This window comes from Drosophila nasuta, chromosome X (genome assembly GCF_023558535.2).
Source record: "Drosophila nasuta strain 15112-1781.00 chromosome X, ASM2355853v1, whole genome shotgun sequence".
Classification (NCBI taxonomy): domain Eukaryota; kingdom Metazoa; phylum Arthropoda; class Insecta; order Diptera; family Drosophilidae; genus Drosophila; species Drosophila nasuta.
The window spans coordinates 7,649,102-7,675,414 of NC_083459.1; the positions used below are offsets into that span (position 1 = coordinate 7,649,102).

At 40.8% G+C, this 26,313-nt stretch overlaps 3 protein-coding genes across 5 annotated transcripts in view; 1 reads left to right on the forward strand and 2 right to left on the reverse strand.

The window, feature by feature from the left end:
* Positions 1–1,227: 1,227 nt before the first annotated feature.
* LOC132795168 (chaoptin) overlaps positions 1,228–26,313 on the reverse strand; it is a 170,405-nt gene continuing 145,319 nt past the window's right edge. For all 3 annotated transcript variants that reach the window (XM_060805721.1, XM_060805720.1, XM_060805722.1), the window contains 5 exons: positions 22,301–23,627; positions 20,621–20,883; positions 7,468–10,402; positions 5,900–6,378; positions 1,228–5,053 (listed from right to left, as the gene is read on the reverse strand). In XM_060805721.1, coding sequence (XP_060661704.1) covers positions 3,809–5,053; positions 5,900–6,378; positions 7,468–10,402; positions 20,621–20,883; positions 22,301–23,354 — 5,976 coding nt within the window. In that variant the 5' untranslated portion in view covers positions 23,355–23,627 and the 3' untranslated portion in view covers positions 1,228–3,808. The remainder of the gene's footprint in view (positions 5,054–5,899; positions 6,379–7,467; positions 10,403–20,620; positions 20,884–22,300; positions 23,628–26,313) is intronic.
* Positions 14,987–15,775, reverse strand: LOC132796379 (uncharacterized). Its single transcript, XM_060807537.1, has one exon. It carries the CDS (start codon positions 15,691–15,693, stop codon positions 15,154–15,156), a length of 540 nt encoding a protein of 179 aa, XP_060663520.1. The 5' UTR covers positions 15,694–15,775; the 3' UTR covers positions 14,987–15,153.
* LOC132796414 (uncharacterized) lies at positions 16,760–17,901 on the forward strand. Its single transcript, XM_060807575.1, has 3 exons — positions 16,760–17,025; positions 17,096–17,560; positions 17,621–17,901. The coding sequence occupies exons 1-3, from the start codon at positions 16,944–16,946 to the stop codon at positions 17,848–17,850; spliced, it is 777 nt and encodes a 258-aa protein (XP_060663558.1). The 5' UTR covers positions 16,760–16,943; the 3' UTR covers positions 17,851–17,901.

Below are 26,313 nucleotides of genomic sequence, written 5' to 3' on the forward strand. Positions count from 1 at the left end.
TAATTCTAAAAGTAAGTTAAAGACACAACAATTTTATCATTAAGTTCATTGTTTAAAGCTCTCACTTAATTGTGTGCTTGTAAGATTACATTATTAAAAGTTAAATACTAATTAAAAAGGAAAACAAAATTAATAATAATGAACTCAAAGCTGATAGATTAAAGCTTTAAGTAACTAATGTGCTTACATATATATAGTTTTAAATGTAACTACTTTAACAACTAAGCTCTATGTATAGTGAAATTATGAAATACATTTATTAAAACTTTCAGTAACATGTTTGTGTGTTAATATTTTTAAAAGTTAAGTTTAAATAAAAAGACTAAAAATAAATACTAAAAAGCCAAAATGTCAATAGATTAAGGCATTCATGTACCAATGTGTAACCTTTAAGCTGTGTTATCTGAGCATCAAGTTCGTTAATGAGTTAATAATGTACTTACACGATACGTATTCTGAAAAGTTAAATGCTGAAGCAATACATTTAAGATGGAAGCTCTATTTGATTAATGGAGCTTTCGGCTGCAAGCTTTATTCCAGATTATACTGTTATATTTCTTCTGAAAAAGTTATTTGCTGAAGAAATACATTTAAGATGGAAGCTCTATTTGATTAATGGAGCTTTCGGCTGCAAGCTTTATTCCAGATAATACTGTTATATTTCTTCGCGCAGACTACAGAGTTGTGTATGTGTGCTGAAGTCGCCATATATGGTAAGTTGATGTGCTCGACTCGATTGCAATTGTACTGCAAATCCTGTTGCACATACACACACATATACACTGACAAGGCATTACACAAACACGTCGCGCTAGGTCGCATCACGTGGCGGCGTCCCCTTGTTTCAGGTGTGTGCGAGTGTATCCATGTTATGTGGCACGCTCTTAATGCGAGTGTGTAGTATGTGTACTTGCCACAACTTTCCCCGTGGTCGCTGGCTGCGTGTGTGAAGTACGTGAAGTGTGGGTGTGGGTATGGATGTGTGTGTGTGTGTGTGTGTGTGTGTATTTGCAAGCCTAATTAAAATTCCGCATTGCATTTAATGCCGTTGATGAGAATACGTGCTCAAGACAGCGGAAATTTCCATTTAATTAAAATTTTCTAAATAAAAAGAATCAATTTAAAATAACACAGCTAAGGAAAATACTAAGGTTATCTCTTATAGAAAACTGCAGATCTTCGATCAGTTAAAGTCGAAATTAAACAACATTTATTTTTGTAGTTTGTCATTTATTTATATTTAGTTTTTGTTTGCTTTCCATACAATATTTATTAGTAATAATTTTCCTTTTATTGTATTTGTTTAAGTGTGTTTATTTTCTTCGCTCTCGCTGCTTCTTAAATATTTTGCATTTGCCTTGAGACTAAAACTAGTTTAGCAGAAGGGGGAGACAGAGTCCTTCCACAATAGCCACTGTCTAGAGCATTGAAAGCTTTCTTAATTCGGCATATTCTTCTTATATTTATTATTTTTTTTATTTTTATTTTTTTTTTGCTTTGGCAAAATAATTAATGCTCTGTTTATTTGCTTTTTGTATTTTAAGTTCGATTTTTGATTTTGATTTGCATTTGCATCTGCAACATGTGCAGCTATTATTTTTTCTTTTTCGTTTTTTGGTTTGCTCTTTCCATTTGTGTGTTTTGTTAGTGTATTTCTCTATGTTGAAACGTTTGCCCCTTCATCGCAGTTATTATTTTTAACTTGTTGTGTCTATATATATGGTAGTTGTGCCTTTGCTTGATCAATTTATTATTGATGCCCCTGCAGACGATATTATAATTAATAAAATAAATTTCAGATGTATGCTAAGCTGATATACATATTTTAAAGAATATTCATAGTTCTATTAGTGTATATCAAAATTTGTTCTACTTGAAATAATATTTGTACTAGCTACAGAAAAAAAAAAAAAAATATTGCATTTGCATTTATGCAATAGATTCGCACATCGTCTGCAAGGGAATTGCAGATTCGGTATGCCGAAGATTTTTAGTTTACTGAATTGTTATCGCTTTTTGTTTGATTTGATTTAAACAAATGTCCAAGCTGTGTGAATAAATAAAAGAAACACAACTCGGTCTATATTCGAGTGGGGAAAGCGGAAGTGGAACTGGAACTGGAACTGGAAGTGGAAGTGGAGGAAGTTGAGTGTATGCATAACATTTTTTGGGGGGCAGCAACATTTCTTATGATTTGATTTGTTGTTTGTTTCTCTCTCTTGCTTCTTTTTTGCTTACGAGTAGTTTTCTAACAAAATTCTTGAGCAATATTTGCATTTGTTTTGTTTTTTGCTTTTTGCATGTTGTTGTTGTTGTTGTTGATTTTGTCATTATGTAAATTGTTGCAGTGTGCCTTAAATTGGTTTTGACTGTTTGTATGTTGTGTATAGTACGTTAGCAGCTCGTTTCACTTAGTTATCGCATTCCCAGCTGACTATAAAGTAATTGTTATACTCATTCTCGAACTACATGACATTTTATTATTTTCCATTTTTTTGTTTCTTTATTTGCCATATATATAAGTAAATATGTTTATTTCTTATTTCGATAAGATGCCGTTCAATTGTAGTTGAATTTATTTCTCTCTTTTTTATAGCTAATTCTTTGTGACTAAAGCTAGAAATTATGTATTTTATAATCAGTATTTATTTATAAAACCCAAACGAAACGAGTCGAGATTAAAGTTAACTACGAAGACAAAAAAACTTTATGCATTTTACAAATGAAACTCTTTGAGTTTTGCTAACATTTACTGCATGTTGCACGCTTAATTAATTTAATTTAATTTAATTTAATTGTATTTATTATTATTATTATTTGTTAATTAGTTAGTTAATATGTTTCTCTTTCAATCTTTTATGCTACTATTTTTATTTGTTTACTCTTCTTCTTCTTCGCATCTTTGCTATTTACTTAGTATTTTCACTTACCGCGCTTCACTTCTAGAAAAAAAATTTCGATTAACACTAAGTATAGTATCTCATTTTATTTTTGTGGCAAAAAAAAAGTCATTACTTTGATTACAAGTGTGTGTTTATATGTCATATGTGTTAGTGTGTATCCATGTGTGTGTTTTAATATCCTACATATTCAAATTTAGCTGTAATAACTGGCGTCTGGTTTGATTTATCTGTCATATCCGACATTTCGCATAGTAATCGGTATTTATATTGTGTATTTTCCATATATGTATGTATTTATTAATGTAAGTTATTTATCATTAATCTAAAAACGGATTTATATTTATTAATTCATTTGTCGATTTCTTCTTCTCTTCTCTCTTTTTGGTTTTGTTTGTTTTGTCGCGCTGAGTTTGCAATTCGATTCAACTTTTATTTACATTGAATAAAAAAAAAGGTTTTTCGGTTTTTAAATTGTTTCATAACTAAACGAACGTTGAACGCAACATGATGATTATCACTAACCTAGTTTATGTTTTTCCTTTTTGTTTTTTTTTTTTTGCTTTTAGTTTTTGGTTTGTTAGTTGGGATTTTTACTCATAAATTAAATGCATTTTTGGGCCACATTGGAAAACATAAAAATGCTTTTGCATTTTCTCTATCTCTCTCTGATTGAAAAAGTTATGCTAAATGAATGAATTGAATGCCATTTGAAAGATGAAATATATGTACGAGAGTTTACAGATCAGTTTTTTGGACACGTTTTTCTTTTTTTGTTTGTTTGTGTGGGTGGAGGGAGGGAGGGAGGTCAAACACGTTACGACTGTGCATGATAAACGCATTCTCATATTTCATTTGATTTTAAAGCAATCGAATAAATTGAATAACTTTTTGAATGCGAGAGACTACTAACAGACACTCAAGTGATTCGTATTGAGTACAACGCCAGCTGCCATATAACCGCCGACAACACCGCCGTTGTTGTTCTGCTGTCGATGTGCCGCTGCAGCCGCCGCCGCTGCCTGCTGATGATTGTGGCTATGATGATTGTGATTGTGATTGTGTGCGTGTGTGTGACTGTGATTGTGAGTGTGTGTGTGACTGTGAGCATGGCCACCATTGCTACTGTTGGCCGGCGATGCTGTGGAAACGGCAACAACATTGCCCGCTCCATCGGCAACAATGTTGTCGGCAACAACCAATCCCGCAATGCCCGCAATGGGACTGCGACTGCCGCTCTTCACCATCGGCAGCGGCACTCCGCCAATGGGTGTTGTGGCCGCTGTGGTTGTTGTGGTGCCGGTGCTCAAGCTGGTCCCGCTGATGTGCCCGCTGATGCCACTCGGCACACTCGACATGGTTGTTGCCGCTGTTGTTGATGTTGCAGCTGCCGCTGAAGATGCTGCTGCGGCTGCTGCTGCAGCCTGAGCTGCTTGTGCCGCAGCAGCGGCTGCTGCTGCCGCATTGCCAACGTTTGCTGCGGTGCGTGTGAGCTCCTCGTTGGGTATGCTGAAGTGACGATAGGAAATGTATTCGGGCGGCATTGCAGCCTGCCGCTTGGCGTTCTCGATGCGCTGCTTCTTCAGCTTCACGTAGCTGAGCACCGAGATCATTACAATGAAGACAATGATGCCCAAACAGCAGCCAACAATCAGACCCAAGCGACGTGTCAATATTGAGTGTATGAATCCATTGCTCGACAGTCCGTTCTCATCCGTAATCAAACTGGGCGTCGAGTCGAGTGTCTGCACATCGGTGCAGGCTGAGAAATGTGAATTTTTGAGCACCTCGTGCAGCACATTGTCCGTCACAATGCTGTTCTCGATGAGTGCTTGCTGCTGTTGCTGTTGCTGTAGATGCTGCTGTTCGTTGTCCGCTTCGTTAAGATGGAGATACGGTGAGTAGGCTTCCGGCAGCGGTTGTGAGGCAGCTGCCAATGAGACATCATTGGAGCTAGAAGCTGAAGCTGAGACTGAACCAGACAGCACCAAGTCGTCCCTTGAGTCGTTGTAGTGCAACCTTTGCAGCGCATTGGCCAAAGGCTCCGAGAGCCAATTACCGGTGCCGATGACGCAGATGTGATAGCGCGTGTTCGGGCTCAATTTCGTTAGCTTTGTGGAGCTGGCCGTGCCGTTTAGACGCTTGCCGTGTATCTGTGGAATAAATTAACCAAGTTGTGCAAGATTGTTATTGTCGTTTTTCGCTTCTCTCGCTCTAGCTCTAGCTCTCGCTCAACGTTCACGTCAAGCTACCTCAACTGGCAACGGACAACCTTATACCCAATTCATAAACCTCAATCCCCAATTTCCACGTTCCCCATCACCGTCACCGTCACCGTCATCATCATCACCATCATCTTCGTGTCGTTTTATTAAAACTGTCTCTTGCGTGGCCTGCGGCCTTGCGTCCTTTTCACAAACTGGACAGCACAATGGCTAAAGTCTAACTAAAGCAGACTTATTGAGTCTGCTGTTAACTTGTCATTGACGCCAGTAGTTAAAGACATAAATGCTGTTAATTATCAACATTGATAGCATATCAAAAAGACTTTCGCTTCAAAAGGAAGCAAACTTGTACATTTTTAAATAAGTTGTTAATATTGAAATGGTTTATTTATGTTTGCTTATTTGTAAATGCTAACAGAAAACTGTAGTTGTAATTGAATACTTCATCGAGTTTATTGGCCTTTTAAACGGCAACTTTGCCCACTGTGCCTGGCATCTTCTAGTCAATGAGAACCCGGGGCAACGTGAAGCTTAAATTAAATTTTGTATGCACAAAGTTGCGCCAGTTTATCGCCGATCGAACGAATGAACCTTCCCTTTCCCTTCACCACCCTCCCTTCTTTTCCTTCCCCCTAAGCGTTGATTAAGCGTTTATTAAAGGAAAATTACGGACCCAACACGACAGACAACTTGCTACTGCGACTGCGACTGAGACTCGGCATTGGAGTATTTACCATCAAATTACTTTCAAATTTGGGCGGGGCTGAAACTCACCTCATCCGTGGCAGCAAATTGGGCCAGACGTTCGCGTTCTCCTCGCTCCCTATCCCGCTCGCTGCTCTGATGCAGACGCTCATAGTCTCTATCGACATCCTGGTCGCGTTCCCAATCGCGATGAATATCATGATGATGACCTTTGGCCTGGTCGCGCTCGGTTGGCCCAGAGCCGAGTCCATCGCCGGTGGCATGGTAAACAATTTCGAATCCAGTGAGACCCAAATGTTCGCGACTCTGCCAGGAGACGACCACCGAATAGGGCTGAATGTCCTGTATGGCCATTTTGGGTATTAATGGGGCATCGCAAAATTGCTGCGGCTCCATGCGGCCAAACACCTTGCCACGCAGCTCCGTTGGGTGTTCGCACCTCAGATAATTAATGTTATCGCCGCCCGTTGGCGATAGCGACCATTTGCGATGATCCCGCAGCCATTCCCACAGCTTTTGCGCATCGCAGCTGCAATGCAGTGGATTCTCTGCAACGCAGAAAAATAATTAAATAAATAAAATACCATTCACATGAAATGACAAAATGTCATCATCAAATTCATCAAGCAGCCGAACAGAAAAAAAAAAAAAAAAAAAATGCAATAAAAACAAACAAAATAATAAACATATGTTCAAGAAAATATAGAATTATTGCCAAATAGATTTATATGGATACAAATTACTAACAAAATAAATAAAAATATAAAACTAGAATTAACTAAAACAAAATAGATTCCATAAAAATGCTCAAGTAAGTAAATGCAAATATATGTTATACAAATTAAATACAAAGAAAAATAATTGAATTAATATACCAATTAGAAAAAAAAAAACAAGTAAGAAAGTTACAGTCGAGTGTGCTCGACTGTGAGATACCCGCTACCCATTTTTAATAAGGGCAAAATATTGCGGTATTATTTTCAAAATATACCGAAAATACTAAAAAATACTAAAAATATACCAAATGGTATGTTTGGTATATCGATATAGCACACCATTCAAAATATACCATAGACGGCACAATATACCAGATTGTCAACCAAAGCAACTAAGGCCCCCAGTAAGGCGTTTTTGCCCATACAAAAGTATTTCCTTAATAACTTCCACAATTTGTATCTGATCTCAACCAAATTTTCAGGAATCATAACTACTATTGTAATTATAGCTTTAAATTTACGCTTGTTATTCGATTTTTTTGATTTGCGGGGGCGGGAGTGGGCGTGGTAAAAATTTGAAACAAACTAGCTCTATCTCTTATAGTCTCTGAGATCCAGTGTTTCATACGGACGGACGGACAGACGGACATGGCTATATCGTCTCGGCTGTTGACGCTGATCAAGAATATATATACTTTATAGGGTCGGAGATGTCTCCTTCTACCTGTTACATACATTTCCTGTCGGCACAAAGTTATAATACCCTTCTACCCTATGGGTAGCGGGTATAAAAAAGTAGAATAAAATAAACCGAACGCCAATAAAATATATGGATTCTTAAAAGAAGTTTCTCGAAAAAAACTAATTAAATACAATAGAGTAAAAGTAGTAAATAAATAATAAGATACTATGACAACTCACCTTCTAGCTTGAGCGTACGTAAATTGGTTTCCAACGGCTTCAGCGGGTCCAACGGCACCAGCTCGAAGTAATTCTTGCGCAGATCCAGCAGATGCAATTTGCGCAGATAGCGGAAACCATCGTGGGACAACGCCGTCATCCGATTGCCCATTAGCAGCAGCTCCACCAAGCCATGAAGATTGCGGAACGATTTCTTGGAGATGCGATCCAGCTGATTGAAGCTCAAGTCAAGCGTTTGTAACTGCGCCAAATCGCCGCTAAACTCATCGAGATCCTTGAGTGTATTGTGTGAGATATTAAGTAATCGCAGCAAACGCAATCCCTGCAAACGCTCTTTGGGCAGCATCTCCAGCTCGTTAACACTTATGTCCAGAGTCAGCAGATTGGTCAACGACTTGAAGGCACCGGGCGAAATGCGTGTGATGCGATTGTTGATCAAGTGTAGATGTTGCAGGGCCTGGAATGCCTCAAAATCCTTCGAGGTGAGTATGGAGAGATTCGTCTGGCAGATGTACAACTCCTTCAGATACAGATAACGCTCCTCCTTAACCGTATAGATCTTGTTGATGGGATTCCCTGTCAAGTTGAGCCACGACAAACGCGGTATGGAGACATCGGACAAAGCCGAGCTGGGAATTTGCAAAAAGCGATTACTGGACAAGTCGACGCGTTGCAAATTGATCGAATGCCGCAAAAAGTTGGCGGGCAGCGACAACAACAGATTCCCACTGAGATCCACATTATCGAGTTGTGTGAGGTTCACCGCATTGAAGCCACTTAACGAGTTGATCTTGTTGTCACGCAAAATGAGCTGACGCAAATTAAGTGTGCCACTTAGCTTGAAGAAGTCAATAGAGATCAGTTGATTGCGAGCCAGATCTAAAGTCTCCAGTGTGCTCAGATTATACAGAGCAATGTGCGGGAATTCGACGAGATTATTGCGGCACAAACGCAATTCCTTGAACACATTTAAGCCGCTGAAAATGTTGCGATTCATTTCGGTCAATTGATTGTCACACAAATCGATGCGCACGAGGTTTGTATTCTTGGCAAAGAGTTGGTCCGGAATGCTCGTCAGACTGCAGTTGGCCATAGACAACTGTTGCAGCGAGCGCAGCTTGTCGAACATGCCCGACATGATGCCACCCATGGTGCCGCCCATGCCCACATGACTGAAGTTGTTGTGCGATAAATGCAAACGCCGCAAACTCTGTACATCCAGCTTCTGTATGTCCGCCGGATTCAGTTGATTGCGCTCTAGATTCAATTCGTTCAGGTTCTGCAGCGATTTAAACGTGTGTAGTTCGAGTTTACGCAGCGAAGTGTTGCGCAAATTGAGCGTGATCAACGGGAGTTCCTCCAGAAATATGTCACGCGTTAATTGCACAAGCGGATTGTGGGACAAGTCCAGTGATTTAAGTTGCTTTAGGCGACTGAACGCATAACCCTCAATGGCCTCGATGTGATTGTGTGCCAGACTCAGCTCCTCAAGGTTCTGCAGGGCCGCAAAGTAATCGCGACGCAGTTGCCGCAATTGATTTCCGCTCAGATCGAGGAACTTCAACGCCCCCAGACTACCAAACGTGTCCTTCTCGATCTCACGTATGAGATTGTTGCTCAGGTACAGCCTGCCAAGCTGTGGGGTGTCCACGAACAGCGACCGATCGATCTTCAGCAGCTTATTGTCGCGTAGCCACATGATCTGTATGCGTTGCTGCTGTCGAAAGGTGCGCTGATGTATCTTGTTCAGATAGTTCGACTCCAATTGAATCGATAGAAGGGAAGAGTTCTGCTCCGGGAAGATGTCCTCCAGCACGGTCAATTGATTGTCTTGCAGATTGATGTGCTGCATGTTGCGCAACGTGTGAAATGCTCCTGGTTCAATGTCCTCGATGTTGTTCTTCTGGATGTGCAGCTCCTGCAGCGAAGGCAACGGCTCAAAGACGCCTTTACGCACCCGGCGTATGCGATTGTTGTGCAATCGCACCTCACGCAACTGCTCCAGCTTGCGAAACATGCCAATCTCCAGATCCTGTATCTCATTGTTGTCCAGCGACAGCGACGAGAGCTTGATGCACTTGTCGAACAGCGTGACGGGCACCAAGGGAATGAAATTCGAGCGCAAATACAAATGATCCAGGTTAGCCAACGTGCTAAACACATTCGGATCGATGTGTGCAATGCCATTCGACTCCAAATAGATAACATCGACCAGCGTCGAGTTGGTGAACGCATCCGCCGGCAACTCAAGTATATTGTTCTCGGAGAGAAACACCTCACGCAACTGCGGCAAATTGGAGAAAACGCCGCTGATGGCGTGAATGTGATTGTGACTCAAGTCCACCGTCTGCAGTCGCTTGTTCTTATCGAAGACCTTGGGATCGAGTGCAATGATGCGATTATGTGACATATCCAATGACATCAGCTCTTTGAGACTCTTGAATGCCTCCGGCTGCACCAGTTCAATTTGATTCGCATAGAATGAGAGCGTTTGCAGTTGGGGAAAGGCGCGAAAGCAATCGTGCACAATCTCGCTGAATTGATTCGAACTCAAATCGAGTAAAATGAGGGAAGGCAACTGCAATGCCGCTGCTGTGGCCACCGCAGCCGAAGCATTGTTCGTGGCCAGCTGTATGTCGCCATAGAAGGTGGAGATCTTGTTGTTCGACAATCGGAGTATACGCAAATGTCCGAGTTTGCGTAATGCGAGCATGGGGAAGGTGCGCAGTCCGTTCTCGGAGACATCGATCTCTTGCATGCAGTCCTCGAGGCCGGTGAAACCATTCTCTGGTATGCTCTGCAGGCGATTGCCTTTGATGTTCAGCTTGGACACGCGCAGGCCATAGAAACTGTAGTCGTCGATGCGCACGATCTCGTTGTAGTCAAAGTCCAGAGCAGTCAGCTTTTGCAAGGAGCTCAGGGCACGTGACGGCAGCTGCAAGAAAGTGGGAGTACACGTATTAGTATGTGACAATTGCTCACTACTATGACACTTCCTCAGGAGGAGGAGGAATTGCCTTAAAACATCAGTTTTTTAATTTATATGCTCGTTGATTGTAATTAATGCCAGCGTCAACAATTGTGTAATTGTGTGCTCGAAAAAATAAATATACGCATCACACTGCGGTTGCGTCATTATGCAATATTGCAGAGCACTTCTTCCGCACCTACACCCTGTTACTAACAATTAGTAGTAAAGTTGTATGTACATATGTGCATATTGCCGAAAATACATACATATATATATATGTATGTTGTCCTCTTCAGGCACACAAACAAATTTTTCATTCTTTTGCCAAGTTGTTGACTTTGTTTTGAGGGGGCAGAGCAACAGCACTTGAACCAGCTATACATTGTCTATCAAAGCTCTTGCTTTCTTTCTGCTCTTCCCACACATAAAACACAATTGTTATTGTTGAATGACCAGATTAAACAAAATATTTCGGAGTCCCCTGATATTCCTACCCCTAGCCAATTGCTCACAAAAGTTAAAATAAACAACACAAAAAACGCGTTGAAATACCTAATAAAAGGATAAATACCTAATAAGTGTCTAAAAATAAGGAAATTTAATTCCGAGCTAAGAATATTAAAAAATAAATGTAATAACAAGAAATATTTAAATAATCTATTTAAACATTCTGTAGAGGCAGAATACAGGGAATCTCTTAGCTAATCATTTTTTGTTGTTCTGCATTTATTGCTTTATTTGTACACCTGTTTCGGTGTGCATTACCTGCTGCCTGGCCATAAAATATTTAAATTCTTTTTGATAGCAATTAATTGAAAAGTTCGTACATTTTTCATGCATTCTACTAAAATGGTTCAAGCACAACAATTACAACTACAACGACAACCAAATTGCAGAACAATAAATTGTGACGAAAGCTTCAGACCCTTTCCCTACTCTCTCTCTCTTGCTTTCTCTAGGAACAATAGAACACTGTCAAATGAAAGCAGCAATGCAACACAACTCGCTTCGTGAATTTGCAGTTGTTTACATATTTTTTCATATATTTCACTTGCAGTTCATAAACTGAATTCACACAAAAATTCAATAAAATGGGATAAAAGCGGAACGCTACAATAAAAAATAATGCTGTCATTCAGTTGTTGCCCTTTTTGACAACTCTCAACAAAAAAACAAAACAGAAAGGGATGACAACTTGCCAAAGATTGTTGAGAACTTATTGAAAACACATCGCAATATTTAATGTCAGTGCGACCTGGCGACAATTGCTTAATTGTAACTCTAAAACTTGAAATGAAATTAGCTTAGTTTCATTTGAAGACAATATGTTTCTGCTTAGGTTTTATTTTGTAGAAATTTCAGTCTTTAGCATTTGGTTAATATGGTTTTTGGTTATTTGGTCCATAGTCGCATATTTGTTTCTGTTTTAATAGCGATAATTTGTGTACGGCGAGGGCCTACGTCGGCGCAACGACAAATTCAACTTTCGGGCTTGAAATGGGACGACAAGAATTTGCTTGCCATCGATCTTGCCGCCGTTCATGTGGCGGCGAGCACGCGCACAATCCCTAGGATTTTGGAACTCGCAAAATGCATAGCCACGTCCGGTCTTCCTATTGAAGCCTTGTCCGTAATTCTCGATGGGAAAATCGACATTGGTCAGCGGGCCAAAGCTGCCGAAGATTTCCACGATATGTGCCTTGGTCACCTGCGGACTCAGTCCCTTGATGTACAGACGCACCTTGCGCAATTGCTGCTCATTGGGGTGATAATTATTCCTGGCATTGTTCGAAAAGGGCGAGCGTCTATAGCGAGATCTGCCACGATGCGAACGTTGTGACATCGAACGGCTCGATGTCGAGCTTCTCTCTCGCTCTCGCTCACGATCACGGTCTCGATAACGATCTCCTTTGCGGTCTTTGTCTCTCGGTTTCTCAGTGCCCTGTGCTGCTGAACTGCGTTCCATCATGTTCATAGCTCGCTCCTTGAAGACCTCGGACTTTAACTTAACCTCATCTAACTTCACTACTTTCACTGCCTGCTCTTGATCCTTTGGATTGGATTGCTTCTCCTGCTCCTTGGCTGGCTGATCGCTGCCATCTGCGTCAGTTAGCGACTTGCAACTGGAGACCGCATGGGAAATGATGCGATGCTTGTTCTCCTGCGATGAGCGACGACTCGACTTGTTTTCATGGTGACGATGACTGCTCGACTTCCCCTGCTGCTGCTGCTTTTCGCCGTCAACTAGCGAATTCCTACGATGCTTGTTATCCTGCGATGAGCGACTACTTGACTTGTGTCCATGGTGACGATGACTGCTCGACTTCCTCTGCTTCTGCTGCTTTTCGCCGTCAACTGGCGACCAAATCTCAAATGTTGGCTGCTTTGGCGATGCTGCCAATTCCGCTGATGGAGCTGGCACTGGCAACGGCATTGACAACGCTGGAGTTCGCGAGGCGGACGCTTTGCGACTCTGCTTTGCCACGGATTTCGACTTGATTTTCGACTTTTGACGTTGGCGCTTCTTCTTCTTCTTGCGCTCGACATCACTTGACGAGAATGATGAGCTGCTGGCGGAGGAACCAGAGGATCGGCTCGATGAATCGCTGCTGCTGGAATCGCTTTCGCTGTCGCCAGAGCTGGATGAAAAGTAGCGTTTCGACTTCTTCCTCTTGAGCGCCCTTGAAGCACTTGGCTTGGCGGAGAGATGCTCGCCCTTGTCTTTCTTTTCCGGCTTGACCTTGTCTTCTTTATTCAACACAGTTCGCGGCATTTTCACGAAAATTATTTAAGTTTTTTAATTTTACGAAAATCAAATGATTTGGTGACTGACGAGCGACTGTGCGACGTTAAATGCCAACTGAATAGACTGCGAGCTTTGATGAGTAAAACGCAATGCCTACTGCTTTTTTCAACATTTGTTGACAGTTGGAAGCAATCGCCACAACTTCTATTGAATGTCATCCTTAAATCACGTGCTATACTGACCCTTTCGTTTCAAGATGCAACCATGTGTATGTTAGAGACGGTAAATGCAGCAATCGATAAGAATCAGTGCTGGATATCGATAGTTGTAATAAGAATAGAATCAATTTATCGCTTTAGAAAATTCAGTTTGTATTATTAAATCAAATTCACATTATTTATATATAGATTTATATGTATATATGTATGTATATATAAAAACCAGTGCTGGCTATTGATAACTAGGCGTGATGAAAATGGAGTCAATTAATCGCGTTAAAAAAGTTAATTTTAAATTTTTGTTTACAATTATATATTTAATCAAATTTATCTATGTATAAATATTATCCGCAGATGAAAAACACTTTAATCACTTAATCATTTATTCAAATAATACATTTTGAGATAGGAAATTCGGAAGTTTCTCTCGTTCAATATGTGAAAGGAGTAGAGAGAGTTGAAAAATCATCATTACTAACGGTAGATTCCAAGCTTTGAATATTGACGATATTAGCGTACGCAACTATTAAATTTACATTAATAATAATTATAGTGTATTTAGCTTAAAATTGATGACAAGGTTTGCAAAATTACTATCTGTAATATCAGAACACGAAATTGCCATTGCATGAATGAGTTTTGGCTTTTCAATTCCCATTGCATTACAACTGCTGCAGACTGGCCGCGGCTGAGGAGGCAGCAGGTGGCTGTGGAACGATGATTGGACATTATAAATGGTGGAGGGTGAGAGTCCGAAGTCGTGGAGCCTGGAGTCCAGAGTCTGGGGATGTGCCGTGTGACATGGGCCAGCGAATTACGGCCTTTTAATTAATGTACTGACATCGAAATTTATGGCAGTCGATTTTAATTTATTGAACATTTGGCGATGTCGCACCGTCGTTTTTGGTTCTCGACAGTGCCGCCGCTTTCTACTTGGCGCCCTGGTGTAAATTTATGGCCAAGTCAAGCGAGGCTGCAAAATGGAAAATATCGGATGGGATAGAAGAGGGGCGAGAACAACAACAACAATGGACAGAGAAATCGCCTGCGATAAAATGATATTTATTTTTATTGTCGGCAAACAATATGAAATATTTGTGCATATTTGGAATTTGTTGTCAGCCTTAGATGACACGCCCATTAGTGCATCATCAGGTGATTCACCTGTCATTGATGCGATAAGAAGCCAGCGTGACTCCTAAGAACAATATACAACATACATAATAAGCATAGCTGCAATGCCAAAGATTTTAAAACTAAGTCTTGGCCTTTCTATGAATGTTTTTTTAGTTGTGGATTCCTTTTTGCCTAAATGAAATGGAAAAATATTGTTGAGAAAAAACCAATCATCATCTACAATCGAACACCTAGTTAAGTTGGCTGCGCTTAATCGATAAGTGTTCAGAGTTGCATAACCACAAAAAAGCATTATATATATTTATCAATTCTGATTAAGCAGTTTAAATATGTAAAATAAAATATTTTTAATTTTCTCTGGGTATTTAAACGTCTCTTTTAATTTTAGTTTTCGAATTTCCAGTGTTGTAAAATGTGCCTTTAAAGCACGTCATTTTTATCGATAGTCGATATATCAAGCAAGTTTTGTTATAAAATGTATTTTTTATTGAATTTAAACGAAATATAGAAGAATTTTGCTGAAGAATTATAAACTATGAAAAAAAAAGATTCTTATATACTAAAAGTTGCATTCGGTCGTCTAGATTGCCGGTTGATCGCATTTGTCGCTGCCCTTAAACCTTGTTGATGACGATGATGTCCTTGTCCTTCTTGGGGCCACGGCACACCCAGTCAGCGGTGCGTGTCAGCTGAAGGTCTGGACGCCTCTTGTTGCGGCAGTTGCGCTCCCGAGCACTGCAATCGCTGATCCACTCGCTGCGACCACTCTTTGTGCGCCAGCAGCTGTTGGGCTTCTGGCGTCTGCAGTTGGCAATCGCACAGCCTCTGGTGGGGCGAACGGTGCGACGACGACGAATTGCCGCACAGCGAGCACTGCCAGTGTTGCCCTTGACACGGCCGCAGCGAGCGAGCGATGTCTGGCGCAGCTGGGGCAGGCCGAGATCCCTCAAGGAGCAGTTGCGTTGGCGCAGTTCGCAGGCACGCAGCCTGGTGCAGATGTTCGTCCTGGCATGGCGTATGCAGACTGTGCCCCGGCCAGCCAAATCCTTGCGAGTGCAACGTCCTGCACAAGGTGGTGTCGCTGGCTTCTTGCTCGCCTCGGCGATGGCCACAAAGGCGACGAGTAGTAAACAACAAGTGGTAAGCTTGAACATGATTGCTTCTTCGCTTTTTTCGGACTGACTTGAGTGGATCTGTAGCTGTAGCTGTTGCTGTTGCTGTTTGCAGTTGCTGCTGATGATGATTACTGAGAATTGCGATTGGGTATTTATACTCGCAACGAGTGACGGGTGCCACATTGTTTTTGTGTGGCATATGTTTTGCATGGGTCAACAATTGAATATGCTCGCATTCATTCGACGCATTCATGTATTTACTCATTCATTCATTCTGTGCGAATTCGAGTTTAGTTCGTAAACATCGCAACTGAGCAATTGTTGTTGTTTACATGATTATTCCTAATGGATTTGGGGCACTGCAACTGCTCCAACATCTTGCCTTCAAATGACCCCCAAAAATTCTCATGGGAAGATATATGATTTGGTAGTATTTCTTTATTGCACTACTTTCTACTTTCAATTTTACAATAATTTTTGTAACAAATTAAGTTAGATCTCCTAAAACATGTGAATTTATAACTAACTTAACTTCTGTTGTGTTAAATATTTGATCTATGGTATTTCAAACACAAACTTCGGTTCTGTTAATTACTCCTATTTTTTTATCGCATTCTGTCCAATTATTTTCCCAAATTTTGATTATGAATTTTATAAGTTTTATGCAGAACAGCAAAAGATCTCTTTTTAACATACAAAGTGTTCCTTAAATTACAATTGAAATATTTATTTTGCATTCATAAATTTATATTTCAAATCTATTTATTTTTAAGAATTTGCAATTTATATGTGCCTTTTACGTTGAGAAGTCGTTTTTTTTTCATTTAATTACAAATTCAAATGTTTATCTTAGAATTTAAATTCATACTGTATTTATGATATTAAATTTCAAGCAAGTGCAATTTATTTATGTATTTCGTTAAAAGCAAAGTCCTCTAAATAAGTGTGAAAGTCATAACCTTTCATAACTTTACTTTTTCTTTCTACAGTTAGTGGAAAGCATCTCATTGTGATTTTCTAAGGTAGAAGTGTATTAAATGGGAAAATAACTATGCATTTGAAGTCGTCTTGAAATCATGTTTCATTTATTATTCTGAAAATTTCCCGAAAAATGCAAGTGACGCCTAAGCAGCTTCATTTTTTGGGGGAAATTCAGTCAAGGTCAATGCCCCGCTTTGACGCAAGCAAAAAGACGTAACAAAAGTGGCGCGTGCCAAGCAAGAATGTGGCAAGTGCTATTGAAACTGCTGTTTTCCAGCTGAAGCAGCTCTTTTGTTACCGCTTAATGGATGATGAGCTATAAAACCAACGCAACTTGTTGTGGGGGCAACAACAAGTGTTTGAACAACATGCAGTTGACCACGTTAACAGGTGAAGCAGACTCCTTACTGACTCCACTCCACACTCCAACTCAAGTGCATTTTCTTCTCTCTTGTTGCAGGCAATATGCTCGCCTTGATTCTCCTTTTTACGGTGGTCGCAACGCACACCACGACGACCACGAGAGCACCACCGGAATTGATCACCATTCTGCCACCGCATTGGCCCATTTGCCGCTTGCCTCCGGTGTGTGTGGCACGGAGTCCTCGAGTCTGTGGCCGCACCTCGGATGGCATGTGTCGTCGCTTTGCCAACATCTGTGAGCTACTCGAGGCGAATCGTAGCGAGCCGTTGGGCTCTAGGACATGGAGACATGCGCCCGCCAAGGATTGTCGCCGTGTGCGTGAGATTGGAGCTCAACATGAGTATTGGTGCTACGAGGATTGCCCGAGCGCTGCGGTCAACTGTCCACGCACCTCAGCCGATGCGGAGATTTGTGTGCGATCGCGCAATCAGCAGGTCTGCAAGGTGGTGGCCAATCGCTGTCAGCTGCTGAACAACAATTGTTTCTCACGGCCACGTCACAGTAAGTGCAAGTGTGGGAACGTGAATGAACTTTCACTAAGTAATCTTTGGTTTTCTGCAGACTGGGAACAGACCGATAAACGTCGTTGTGATCGTATGCAGCTGGGCGACAAACCACATGCCTGTCGTGCCTTGCCCCAAATTGTGGTGACGCCAGCAACAACAACGGAGTCCACCACAACCTCTACAACATCCACAACAACAACAACAACAACAACAACGACGACGACTCAGCGGCCGACGACTTCAGAGCCGCCGAAGGATAATCGCACAACTACAGTCAGATCCTAGATTTTTGGACTGATTTTTCCCATTGTGTTTTTGTTTTTTTTGCCATAAATCAATTTTCATAATAAACTGAAAATGTAACAGATTATCGTAGATCCTTAGATTGCATTTCGCATATGCTTTGCGTAAATCAATTTTCATAATAAACTGAAAATTCAACACAATATTCAGTATATTTTCTGCGTTTCTTTTTTTTGGCAAGCTTTCGTCGGTCGGCAATATTTACACACTTTAATTGCAGCTCTGTCTGCTCCAATTCTGTCTGCTTCTGCTCCAGTTGTTGCTCCTGCGACTCTGTGGTGAAGGCTCTGGGTTGTGAAGGAGGCGTGGCAGGCGCAGCAGCGCCTTTAACACATGTTTCCGCCTGGCTGGATTTCAGCTCGTCGCCGTTGCCGCCGCTGCTCGGCAAAAATTATTTTATTGAACGCAATTGTTTTTGGCTTTGGCTCGTTTGTTATTTCGCGGCGGCAAATTACTTTTTATGGCTGCCGAAGCACCGCTTGTTGGTGCTTGCTTTGTTGCCTCTGCCACTGTTTGTTGCCATCGTTGCTGCCACTGCTGCTGTGGCGGCTGTTTTCCAAATTTAATGGCTTAGAAAGCCATTTGCATTTTTTCGGTTGCCCAACTTTGTTGAACATTATTGGCGCCGTATGTTGGTGCTGCTAATTAGCTCTGGCTGCACCACCGCCACCGCCACCGCCATCGACACCGCTCCTCCACACCTCATCTTGTTATTTCCCATAGCATTCACCTAAGCTTTGGATAATATTCAAGAGTCCACAAATGTTGCTAAAAGTTAAATTTACGATTGAAAGAATGCAGCTTCATAGATGCTATTGTTCAATATGAAGTAGAGAATTTTATAAATGAACAAATATATAACATTTTGTAAAAATATTAGTAGCAAATGAAACACCACGGATGTCTAATTAAATATTTTATATATTGTTCTAAGGTTTTAATATGACAGCTATTACCGGATTCAAGGTTTTACTAAAGGCGAGTGATTGAAGTTTCAATATTCAAACTCCAGCAAATTGCAGTGTTTAACGAAAGGGCTGAGAAATAAAGAGCGCAATGAGCTATGCAATCTTTGCGTCATAGTTGTTTTTGTGTCTACTGGTGAACCAAACAAATACAAATACAAATAGAAATACAAATACAAATACAAATTCTTTGAACAAACTTGTCATAAAATATTCAAAGAAAGCATACAATTACATATTACTTCATACTTTACAGTAGAATATGAACAGCATTTCACAATTACATTTACGCTTCATAAAATGATCTAGTTTATCATTCAATTAATTTGCATACTCGAATTTTGAAATCAACTGCATGTTGTTGGTTCTATTCCCAACTTTTTAGCAGACTTATAATCACGGTTGCCATTCCAAAAAATTTTTTGTACCAAAATTTGGAAAAAATGTACCAATTTTAGCAAATATGTACCAATCATTTTTCACGAAAAATTTTTTGTGTATCACAAATTGTGATTCACAAATTGTAATTCACAAATATATAACTGTTTACGTAGTGATGGACCTTACATTGGTGCATACATATAGTACATATTTTCTCAATTGACACGATACATCGCAAATCGACTGTATGTGATATTTTCCAGTGCTAGTCGTGGTTCAATTTCTAACTGATACAAAATTTGTGTCTGGTGGAACACAGCCATTTGTTAAAATAATATGTGTGAACATAAAATTTTATGGAAAATTTAAATACTAGACCAGTTATATTGAAAATGTACCAATATGAAAAAAAGTGATCCAATGTACCAACGCATAAAAAATGTACCAGTTTTGGTACATTTGTACCGCTATGTCCGATATGTCCGATATGTCCGTTATGTCCGCTATGTTTTTTGGTACATTTGTACCAAAAGTGGCAACCGTGCTTATAATTCTGTTGACAGCAAGGTCACGTTTTCTTCTCTTAGGTTGAGATTTTAAAGTATGCAATGTAATTTTAGCTTTATACACTGCAAACGCTGAAAACAAGTCAAATATCATTGCATACTTCTAGGCATAATCTGTAAAATGATTGAATACATTTATTTTGGTCCTCATGATATGAGCTTGAAATTTGTAATATGCTTGAATTCAAATCTATTACTCTTCTTGATATGAACTTAAAGTTCGGCCCGCATAAGTTACCTATAATTTATTGTTATAGTACTATGTTTTTGTTGTACTGGATCAATTACTTAATTAATCTTTAAATCTAAAAAAAAGTATTTCTTCTGTACCAACATTTGTGGCAGGCAAGTTTTACTTTTACCTGCTCGTAATGTATTTAAAGTAATTTGTGCAGCTGTCTTTTTTTTTTGTTTGCATGATGCAACGCGAGCTGGGGTCACAAATGATTGTTACACCGTTAGTTAGGTTACGACCGCATTTCCGGAGCGTCTTTGAGTGGGTGAGTGTTGCTGCCAGCAGCATGACACTAAGCATATTGCACAAGTGACTGGCAGCAGCAACGGCAACGGCAACGGCAACGAGCAGCAGCAGCAAATTGTTGTGAAGAGCCATAAATTTGCATGCAATTATTTTGGTGTCTGACTTTGCCCCATTTTTGTTCATTTTTCACTCCACTCAAGCGACAGTGCTGAGTGCTGTTTACTCGCTATCTCTCTGAGTGGCACTTGCCACTGCACACACACACACACACACACACACATTCGCACATATTGCTGGTATGTTACAAATGCAACGAGTCGAACGTGGCGGATACGCAATTTGATTTATTAGCTGCTTACCTGCGTTAATTTGCCATTGACAATGCTGAGCGACTCGAGGCTGCCGCGCAAATTGCGTAAACTGCTCTCCTTGAGCGCCTCGAGGTGCGAATGGGAGAACTGCAAATGCCGTATATGCACACCCGGCTGGATGACGTCCTGCGAGAGCGAGGTCACCGATCTATCGAAATCGTAGATGGACAGCGAGTGTATCGGAGCCGAGATGCGTTCAAGTGTTGAGCGCAGCGACAGCGCCGTGGTGCCCGGACACTCGAGGAAGAGGCCTGCAAAAAGGTATTCGAAAAGGAGAAGATGAAAAAACTGGATCAAGATGCCAAGCACAAATCAAAATTGAGCAGGCAACTTCACTCTATGTGCCTCGCATTTCAATTACGAAGCTTGAGTGGCATTGCATAACAATGAGCAGAGCCCACTGTCAGCAGTTGGCTATCATTGTAATCTATTGCATGTTATTATCCTTGCAGCAACTTGTTATTAGTTAATAGCGCCCCATGCAACAGCAACACAAACAAATCGACAGCCCAAGGGGAGTGTTGGCCATATTTGAATATTGACTGGCAAAAACTGGACAAACAAGCGCCTGAATAAACAGACACAAGTGCAAGGGTGTAAGATAACAGATTATTGTGTATATATACGTAAATCTTGGAGGATATATAAAGCGACTAAAAGCACATTAAAGTCTGCTATGCTACTTATATGTATATCTTGTTAATTTAATTTATATTTATTTAGTTAAGAAGATGAAATATAATTTAAGTTAACACTAACGTATTTCTAAAATCTGGCTGCAAGCGCCTTCGGCTTATATAATTTAAAGTGTTCCCTTTCTCTGGCTACAACTAATGTTTAAGAAATAAATATTACATGAAATGCATTTCATTTACTTTCAGATAATTCCTTAAGTTTGAACTATGTTATTTACTTATTTTAAGCATCTGCTTAAAGTGCTTTAATTGTCAAGTTCTGAGCAAGTTACTTGAGCTTACCCCCAAGCTCTGGTCTATGACAGCTTTTTAGTCAGCTAGAATTAATCAAAAGCTTTAGTTGCCAACTGCAAAAGCTGCACGACATATTAATAATGCTGTAATCTTTAAACGGCTAAAGCTCATGCTTGTGGGAATTCTCTGTTTTAGAGGCGATTAATCTAATGCATTAGGTTCGGCTCGTTGGTTAACTATGAGTCCATGTGGTGTGTTTATTCAACTGCCAGTGCATTTCCTGGCCCAGAGGGACGATGCTAGACGGAGTGAGGGACGATAAGCGGTGGAGGCGAGGTGTGTGTTAGGACACATGCTGATGTCACTGCTGATGCTGCTCTGGTGTCAAAGTAAACAATCTTGGCATGCAGAGCATGTGTTGGTGTTTAAATGGTGGTCAATCTGCACACAGACAGACAGACAGACGGACAGACAGACGGACAGACGGGCAGACAGACAGAAGGGAGATACGGAGACAGACAAGTGACAGGGAGTAAAGCTGTGGATCAGGGGGGGGGGATGGCCATGTCGTGATTTGTTATTGTGCTTGTCCACACGTTTTGGGTGCAATAAACTTTGCTTTGGCTCTCCGGCTTTGATGCGTTTAATTAGTTCGCTTCGTTGCTCCTTCGTCCAGTTGCTCCCCCCCCCCCTCCATCTTCCACTCCCTTCTCTCCTCTCTTAGCACATTTGCACTTACCATCCTCGAACTTGTAGCAAGGACAGGCCGAGCTATCATCGAAGCTGGGACATTCGATGCCCGTTGCTCCACCGCCGACGCCATTGCCGCCGGCTCCAGCTGCTGCTGCTGCTGCTAGATTGCCGCTGCCGCTGCTCAGCTCGTAGTGCAATTCACGTGCATTGCCTGTCTTGCCACTGGCAATGCCACTGCCACTGCTGCTGTGGCCCATGATGCTGCTGCTGCTGATGCCACTGCCAAGACCATTGTGTCCGATGCTTAGCGAGCGGGCGGAGCGCTGAACAAGTGTTGCTGCTGCTGCTGCTGCTGCTCCAGAAGGTGTTGCTGTTGGTTTGGTTGATGCTGCTGTTGTAGTTGTAGTTGCTGCTGCTGCTGCTGCTGCTGTCGCTAGCAGAGTCAACCACAGCAGCATCGAGAGACAGCTACGTTGCTGCAGCTTCAAATGATGTTGCTGCTGTCGTGGCTGCTGTCGTTGCTTCTGCTGCTGTTGCTGCTGCTGAGGCTGCAGTCTGGTAACATTATTGCAATTTCGACGACGTTGTTCTTGGTCTCGTCCAAATTCGTGTTTGTGTTCATGTACTTTGGCTGCCGCAACGGCGACTGCCTCTCCATTTGTCCCCGCTGCCATTTGCTTTATTTGATGTCCTTGTTCCTGACGTTGTTGATGTTGCCGCTGATTATGCTGCTGCTGCTGCTGCTGCTGCTCTTGGTCGTCCTGCTGCTGCTTCTCTTCCTGTTCCTGCTGCATGTTTTGACGTTTTGCTCGTTGTTTTTGTGGCTCTTCGTTGCCGCCTGCCAGCTCAGCAACTCCAACTGTGACTCCGACTCTGACGCTGACTCTGACTCCAACTTCAGCTCCTGTTGGCACTTGCATGCGACTTCTCTGCTGACAATTGCTAGTGTTGATGCTGCCAATGTCGTTGCAGTTGTTGTTGTTGTTGCTGTTGCTGTTGCTGTTGCTGTGGTGGCTGCTTGTTGACTTCGTGCATTTCGCTAATAAGTTTGTGAGCGTTGCAGCAGTTGTCGCCGTGTTTGGGTTGCTGCCGTTGCACATTTTCGATTTCGATTTGCCCACTCTTTCTTCCTTCTCTTCTTCCTTTTCTCTCAGTATATTTCTCGCTGTGTGTGATTTTAGTATTTTCTCTGTGTTTTGTGCTACTGCTCTCAATCAGTGTGTGGCTCCATTGCCGTTTTTATATTTCATTTGTTTTTCTATTATTTTCTTCTTCTACTTGTTTTTTTTTGTCTGTCGTTTTTCGCTCTTTCCTCCTCTTGGCTGCTGTCACATGTCGCGCGCGTTTCCCGCGCGTTTTTAAACGCTCGCCATCTGCAAGTGAAAGAGCAAGTGAAATTGTCATTAAGTTCAGCTATTAAAGTGTAAAGTGTGTGCATTAAATAAAAGTGCTCGCAATTTTCAACGCTGCGTTCTAAATAAATTATTGCAATTACTTTGTTGTAGTTGCTGAATGAGAGAAGCGAGATTGTCGTGAAATTGTTTGGCTAAAGATATAGAAAGAGATATTATTATAGATAGAAAATTATTCACAGATTTTACAAATATCTTTTATTTACTCTATTTGACTGTTAAAAAACAAAAAATCTTTTTTTTATTATTTTTATTTTCATTTATATTTAACAAATTTGTATTATAGAAAATTGTAACAAAAAAAGTAATACAGATTAAGATTATAAAGAAAATGATGTGAGAAAACAATAAGATAAATAATTAAGAAAATAAAAAATTAAATGGAAAATTCCCCAAAATTAATTTATTATCTTACTACAATAATAAACTGTGATTAAAGTAATGCCGTTTTCTTTTGTATTCTATTTGTAGTGCAAATAATTATTATGCTGCTTTATTTTCAAAAACAATCAACAGAACCGCCCAAAGAAGTTTAATTTGTAAGAGAACCGCTTTGGGAAACTGTCATTGAATTTCTTATTGTTTTACTTATTTCCTTTGCATTTCCCTTGTTGCGTCCCCTTTGTGTGCACTTGCTTCTGCATTTTGGGTTTACGTTTCGCCTTTGGCTTGTTTTCGTTGCATATTTTCCATTTATGCAGTTAGGCAATTTCGACCGACGCACTTTCAACCCATTTAAGGACATTTTGTTCATTGAGTTTGGCTCCTTGGCGACTCCTTCTCCTTCTTCTTCTCCATCTGCTTGCTTTGCTTTTCTCCTTGTTCATGTTCTTGTTGTTGCTTTTGGTCGTCTGCCGTCTGCCGTCTGCCATTTTCTTGGCCAACATTTTGGGCTAACAGCGTTTTGTCATTTGCGCGCACTTCCGCCATGGCGGTCGCCATTTTGTCCTGCCACTCAGCTACAGCCACTCAGCATTTCTACAACAGCTCCCCCCCCCTTCCCTTCCCATTCGTCACCCGCCACCCACTTTTCTCAATCTGCAATCCCCGTTACCATTCCGAATCCCATTCCAAATTCCAGCGCCAGTTCAGCATTATTATGAATTATTTTCTTGCGTGCTTTTACCGCACTTTTTGTGCACTTTTCGTCCTTTTATATATTACACCCCGGCAAATGTGGTGTGTAGGGTATGATGTGCTAATTAATTTGATTTATTAAATTAGCTATTGTGCAGGAAATAAAGAGTTTATCCTGCTTATTCTATCAATTCACTAGTCACACAAGCTCAAAGTTATTCTCTGAGTCAAAGTTTCCAATAGTGTCTGAGAATTCTTGAAATTTAATTACGATCGTTAGTTGTGCTGGAATTCATTCCAAACAGAGCATCTTTAGAGTTCTCATTACGCTCCTGAGCGCAATCTAACTTGTTATTATAATTTTATTTTCACTTTTTTTTTCAATTTTAATGCCATCCGCCCCAAAGGAATTTGTGTCAAGTGCGTGAATTTCGCGGGTATTTAGTCTCGAGCGCCTAATTTACTGCCTTTCTGGGGTGTCCAATGTTGGTCCGACTGTGGGCGGCGATGTTGGGGTTTTTCCTTTGCTTTCGCTTTTTTTTTTGTGTTTTTTTTTTTCTTTGGGAGGCGTGTCGTGTCGGTCACGTTGGCATGCTATGTATATTGTTATTATTTTATTACTTTGGCTTTCTCTTCTTTCCGCTTCTTTTTTTTTTGTTGTCCTTTTGCTCCTATTGCTGCTCTCCATCATTTGCTTTCCTGCTGCTCGTTTTCTAATTAATGCGTTTTTTTTCTTGCTCTGCTGTTGTTGGTGTTGTTGTCGTTGTCGTTGTCGTTGTCCGCCTCATCTTCGCCCGTCTCGACTTTCGACATTCGCATTCAATTCCTGCGCCATTAAACGCAATTAAAATTATGGCAGCTAATGCCGTCGACGGCTTTTGCCAGGCTACCAAATTGCTAGTCGCCTTAGCCGGAAATTTCGTTTTTGCACAATAAAATATAAAAATAAAAGCGAGTGAGCCACAGCGAACGAACGAAGTAAGTGAGCAATGGAAATAAAATAAGAAGACGTAGAATTGCAACAACGAACCGAATATTAATTATTCCATATTTCCGGTAGTCGCAGCTAAAACGCCAGAAAATGCACATAGAAACATGCCACGAAAAACACACACACACACAAAAAAAATATAAATAAATAAAACGAGAAAAATGAGAAGCGAGAAAAAAATGCAATGCAAAAAAAAAAAACAAAAAAAAATGGAGCATGTGAAATGAAAAATAAACTGTATAAAATATTTGATTTTCGCCGGTCGTCGAAAAACACACTCTACGGAAACCTGAGACTGAACGCGAAGGTCGTGTGCTGCCAAATATTTTATCCGCGAATTTTCTCTCCCCCACCCAAAAAATTGGGTTGCACAAAAATCTGGTAGCAAAAACCGCAAAACACATTCTTTAAAAACGAGCAACAAAACGTTGCCAATTTTAAAGATACAACTTGAAGCTTTTAAAGTCGGAATTTTTCCATATTTTTTTTTTTTTGATTGCCATAGCTGCTTTATTGAATATTTCTTTTCGACTCTTTCAGAGAATTATCATTAACACAAGCATAGACCAGCACAGGTTA

Coding starts and splice junctions, on each gene's coding strand:
- LOC132796379 (XM_060807537.1), bottom strand. CDS start 15,693: ATGTTCAAGCTTACCACTTGTTGTTTACTACTCGTCGCCTTTGTGGCC.
- LOC132796414 (XM_060807575.1), top strand. CDS start 16,944: ATGATGAGCTATAAAACCAACGCAACTTGTTGTGGGGGCAACAACAAG. Junction 17,026..17,095: donor GCAGTTGACCACGTTAACAG/GTGAAGCAGACT, acceptor CTCTTGTTGCAG/GCAATATGCTCGCCTTGATT. Junction 17,561..17,620: donor TTTCTCACGGCCACGTCACA/GTAAGTGCAAGT, acceptor GGTTTTCTGCAG/ACTGGGAACAGACCGATAAA.